Genomic DNA, 5,009 nt, shown 5'->3' with positions numbered 1-5,009 from the left:
CAGTTTAATAGGAAGTTGCACTGTAGTTTTATATTTAGTTATAATACTTAATTATTTCTTTAGTTTTAAAAATAATTTATCATCAGAGTTATGATTACTCATATTCTTCCAAATTATAGACATATATAAATTAGTCATATTGAATGATTGAATAAATATATATCTTTCTTTAATTAATAATCAACATATTTTGTTACAAAAGCACCACAACCTCTACATTAATAAATACATTATTTTCAAGGAGTTGTATTTTAAATGGTATAAGTGCTGGACAGTAAATGGCTTCAAATCCTCTTACAAGCGCTCCCCCTCTCCAATTATCAAAACTAAAAATACATTATTAAGCAAAACTATATTCATAAGAGAACAAAACTGTAAATTGAAAAATTATGAATAACCTGCAAAAACAATTATAAAGTAATGTGAACATTAATCCAATCAACTAGTCATTGGTTGATCTCTTAGCTTCACAAACTCATTTTATTCCCTTTATATCAGCAATTTATACGGAACATCTTGACAAGAATACTAATAAGTTCTACATGATGATTGAATTATACAAGTTTTCACAGCTTTAAATGAAGCAGACTAGAAACTCCATCAAGTCCTCTAGCATTACGGTGTTTAGAGAATTCTTTGATTGAGGTTTCTCTGTACTTTGGAGGATTATCTTCAGATAATAGCTCCTCAATAGGTCCGTAAAGTCTTGACACCGAAAATAAATCTGTGCTAAAGAAGCATGCCACCGATAATCTTGCTTCTTCTTCGCGGTTCGCCAGCACCCTGTGCTCAATGCTTTTGAACTTGTCATTCGAAACGAGCTGAAAAGCAGCAAGTAAATCCAAGTTTAGCCAATGTATGAAATTGCAATAAAAATTGAAAATCAAAATGTTATTGGATTTCTATTTCTTTTGATAGCTATTTTCCAAAAAAAAAAATCATTTTCTAAACCAGAAATGGATTGTGCATCCCTAGTTATGGATAAATTCTTATATGAACTCAGTTCGCCATATAGGATTATAAATCATCTACTTATCCTATGACACATGGCGATAAATTGCGAACTAGGTTCATGTAAGTATTTCTCCTAGTTAATTATGAGGCTTGCCTGTAAAAGATCTCCAATATTAACCACTAGGGCACCGGGCGTGGGAGGAACGTCAATCCAATGATTTTGATGGAGTACTTGTAAGCCGCCGATATGATCTTGGAGAAGCAGAGTGAGGAAGTCACCATCGGCGTGCTTGCTTGTGCCAAAGGTTAATTCCGGCTCAGGGCACGGTGGATAGTAATGGCACAAAACAAAAAGACCTTTGTCACAGTCCATTTCTTCCAAGTGGTTTGGTTTCAGACCAAGAGCTTCTAATAATAATTCCAACATTAACTTCCCCAACATCTTTATTTGGTCGAAATACTCCATCAATATATCTCTGCAGTTTTTCATTTTTGCTAGGAAATCAGAATTATAATTAGCAGATGAGTACTCTAGCTAGGAATATACCTGCAAACTTCTGGAATCTCTTCAGGTTGTGGAAGATGAGGAGCCATTTGGATCGCGATCGTATCTCTCCAATTAGCTGCCGGTGCTGTGTACAAATCAAAATTGCTATTATAAACTACCTTTTTAGTTAAATCGCGAGTATAGTATTTCTTTTTCAGATCTATATCTTGCTCGTAAAATCGACGTACACCATCCTTCATCTCCTCAAGAACATTGATAGGAATTCCATGATTGACAACTTGGAAAAACCCCCAACTCTCCGATGCATTTCGTACTTTTTCGACGATTTCCTTGCGTGAATCTGCACTATTTTCGAAATTCTGAAGATCTATGATAGGAAAATCGAACTCGGTACCAGTATTCTTAGGAGCATGTGAAATATAATCTAAAGCATGAGGAGGTTGATGGAAAATTAGAGGGATTTTGGTAATTCCGGCATCGACGAGTCCTTTAACACCGGCTTTAGTATCATCGAAAGCTTTTAATTCAATTGATCGGCAATATTTAGCATCACTTGTGAAATTCATTTTCTTTCCTCAAGAAAGAAACAATACTGAAGGATAGAGCTACAGAAAAAGTTATTTTTAGTGATAACATATAAATGTCCCAAAAATAGTGGATAAGTTACTCGGCAGGAAAAATCTATCCTTTCACCCCTCAACTTGGCGAATAATATCAGAAAAGCAATTTTTACAAAATCAGACTAAAAAAGCCAAATTCAGAGAAGAACAGAACTGGTGGACAAGATATTTCTCCTAAATGTAAAGCCAGTTTCATGTCTTGATTGCAAGAAAAATTTCAGCCATAAAAAACCATATTGATCAAAAATATAAAAATTAATGAAAATTAACTTTGTGCAATAACTTAAAACCAAAACCACCAGAATTTTGGTCGTTTTTGGCCTAATTACATAAAAACCCATTTTTAATTTTTTTTTTTGCGTTTATACTCTAATTTAGAAAAAAGTTTAGTTGTATGTTTGTTTAGGTTTTTATATTTCACTTCTATCCCAAATTTCAAAAAAAAAAATAATTTATTAAAAACAACTAAATATAAAAATTATTTCATACTTTTTTTTATTAAAAAAAATACAAACAAATCATTCATCTTTAAAAACGTTTAATTACATCCTAAAAATTAATTTTTTTCTATTTAAAAATAATAAAAAAATACTTCCGTCAAACCCGCCACCCGACTTCCTCGAACCCACTGCCGGAATTTTTCGAAACTGCCACCGTCCTCCTTACATGAAAAGAGGAAAATTTATTCCTCCTTGCGGAAGGAGGAACAGATCTGTTCCTTTCCTTCCATGGAAGGATACCATGAAGCAGAAACAGTCCCTTCCGTGAAAGGCGGAACAGTTGCTCTTTCTTCCAGTAATCAGTCCGACAATCGATTTTTTTTTAAAAAATAAATTTATTTCGTTTTGTTTGAAAGATGTTTTTTATGGGTTTTAATTATGAAAATTATATTGATAATTAATGTAAATTAAATAAAAAAATTATTATAAATTTTATATGGAAAAGTGTCTTTTGTTCCAATAATAATTTTAACGTCTAATTAAAATATATGCTAAAAATGAAAGAATATTTTAAATTTTTTTCAATGAAAAAAAAATCAATTTAATGTCTCGGGATAGAGGTGAAACATAAAAACACAAATAAGGGTACAATTGAACTTTTTCCAAGGTCAGGGTATAAATACAAAAAAAGTTAAAGATGGGTGGTTTTTAAGTAATTACGCCTTTGTTTTTTTAACAAAATATCTTACTTGTTTCTAATAGTAATTATTGATTTAAAAGATTTAATCTACACCGTTAAAATTTAAATAGAAAACGTGATCTACTACCTATTAGATTGGTAACTAAAATAAGAGAGATTCTTAGGTAGACTCAGTCTACCACATCATCTGTAGACTAACCTATCATGTTATGACACGTCACGATATCAAAAATTTGTACTGTTCTAAATCACCAATTCAGCTTTTTTATTCCAAAAATACTCAACAATAATTTCTTACTCAGTCGTGAAAAAATCTCAAAAACCTGACATTTAATCAATTTATGTTTTTGGCAGTTAAAATTTGACCACTTTGTAATTTTTTGGCAATTCAAATTCATAATCAAGTTTGGTGTACTATCTGAATTAAGCATCTGTTTTGTTTGCTTTCCTGCCACCACCCTTCTCGGCCGCTTTCCCGTTTCCGCCGATAACCGTAATTTGCCCTTCCGCCATTTGCTGCGCAGGTAAGTTTCTTTGATTTTTTTGTTCGGTTACTTAATAAGTGAAAACAGATTGCTGAAAGTCTAAACTTCTCTTGTTCTTCTCGAAATTCAATGTTATAGAGTTGAAGAAAAATTATTCAACAAATTGTAGAAAATTGATTCAACAAATTGCAGATTTGGTTTTGAAAATGACTTGATCTTCAATTAAGGTACAATATCGCTACCATCATATTTTGATAAATCTTAATGTCTCTCAATATACTTTTTAAGGAATTTTTTGAATTCCGGTTATGTTTTTTTTATCGAGTTGAGTAAAATATTAGACGTGTATGAAGCTTACCTCGTGTCTGAACTCATCTGGAAGAATTTAAACTTGAGGTCAGACTAAACACTCGACGGATTCCTAAGATTACTTTGTGTTTAAACTTATCAAACAGATTCCTTCTCGAGGTAAGCTCATTAATACTCGTCGATATTTCGCTTACCTCGAGCATAAACTTATGGGGTAACACACAATTCGTGGTGAGGCTGAAAACTCGAAGAGTGTTTAGCCTCACCTCGCGTTTTACTGTTGCCAGATGGTCTCAAACTCGAGGTAAGCTTTATACTCGTCAATTATATTTCCTACCTCAAGTTTGAACTAATCTGTTTAAGTTCAAATTACTTGAGGTTAGTATGCTAACTCGACGAGTGTTCAGCCTTACCTCGAGTTTTCCTATTATCAGATGGTCCCAATCTCGTGGTAATAATTATAATCAACGAGTATAAAGTTTACCTCGATTTGGAAGTTAGTTGGATTAGTTCGAACTCGAGTATACTCGACGAATTTGATGTACTTCCTTGTGATCTTAGATTTTGTAATGATTTTACCTTGTGTTAAATATCAAATTAATATGAAATACTTGCAATAATCTAGTGAACACTTAAATTTTAGGATTAAATTGCAATCACTTTTAATTAGCTAATATAATTCTCTCATTTTTTTGTTGCTCCTTGTGAAGCTTCTTATTTTAATGGCATGCCATAGTGACTTGTAGTCTATTTAATGTTTAATTATTTTCTGAAATTTCACTTTTAAAGATTTTTTATCACTGTATAATAGAAAACTGACAAACACATGTGGGAGGATCCAGGGGGTCAGGAGGCTCGGCCGACTCTCCTCGCCGAATTTAAAAAAAATACAGAAATTAGGGGTTGTTTCTTGTGTATAACGACCCTAAAAGTGTTAGGGGAAGTTTTTTCCTTATATGACCGCCCTTACAAATGCAAATTACCACACTTGAA

General features: G+C 32.4%; 1 protein-coding gene and 1 long non-coding RNA gene across 2 annotated transcripts; one reads left to right on the top strand and one right to left on the bottom strand.

Annotated features, from left to right (window-relative positions):
* Window positions 1–394: 394 nt before the first annotated feature.
* On the bottom strand, window positions 395–2,176 carry LOC126674094 (1-aminocyclopropane-1-carboxylate oxidase homolog 1-like). Its single transcript, XM_050368468.2, has 3 exons — window positions 1,502–2,176; window positions 1,109–1,430; window positions 395–821 (listed from the first exon to the last, which is right to left on the bottom strand). The coding sequence occupies exons 1-3, from the start codon at window positions 2,026–2,028 to the stop codon at window positions 567–569; spliced, it is 1,104 nt and encodes a 367-aa protein (XP_050224425.1). The 5' UTR covers window positions 2,029–2,176; the 3' UTR covers window positions 395–566.
* Window positions 2,177–3,447: 1,271 nt separating this feature from the next.
* On the top strand, window positions 3,448–4,636 carry LOC126673208 (uncharacterized). Its single transcript, XR_007639269.2, has 2 exons — window positions 3,448–3,746; window positions 3,846–4,636. It is a non-coding gene; the product is annotated as an uncharacterized LOC126673208 (long non-coding RNA).
* The last annotated feature ends 373 nt before the right edge of the window (window positions 4,637–5,009 follow it).

This window comes from Mercurialis annua, linkage group LG3 (assembly GCF_937616625.2).
Source record: "Mercurialis annua linkage group LG3, ddMerAnnu1.2, whole genome shotgun sequence".
Taxonomy (NCBI): Eukaryota; Viridiplantae; Streptophyta; class Magnoliopsida; order Malpighiales; family Euphorbiaceae; genus Mercurialis; species Mercurialis annua.
Note: the sequence above shows the minus strand (reverse complement) of the source record. Positions and strands in the feature narration are given on the sequence as shown.

What these genes read in the sequence shown, in the direction of transcription:
- LOC126674094 (XM_050368468.2), bottom strand. Translation starts at nt 2,028, where the DNA reads ATGAATTTCACAAGTGATGCTAAATATTGCCGATCAATTGAATTAAAA. An exon ending in GAGATTCCAGAAGTTTGCAG is followed by an intron (nt 1,431 to 1,501) that starts GTATATTCCTAG and finishes GAAAAACTGCAG; the next exon opens with AGATATATTGATGGAGTATT. An exon ending in ATATTGGAGATCTTTTACAG is followed by an intron (nt 822 to 1,108) that starts GCAAGCCTCATA and finishes GCTGCTTTTCAG; the next exon opens with CTCGTTTCGAATGACAAGTT.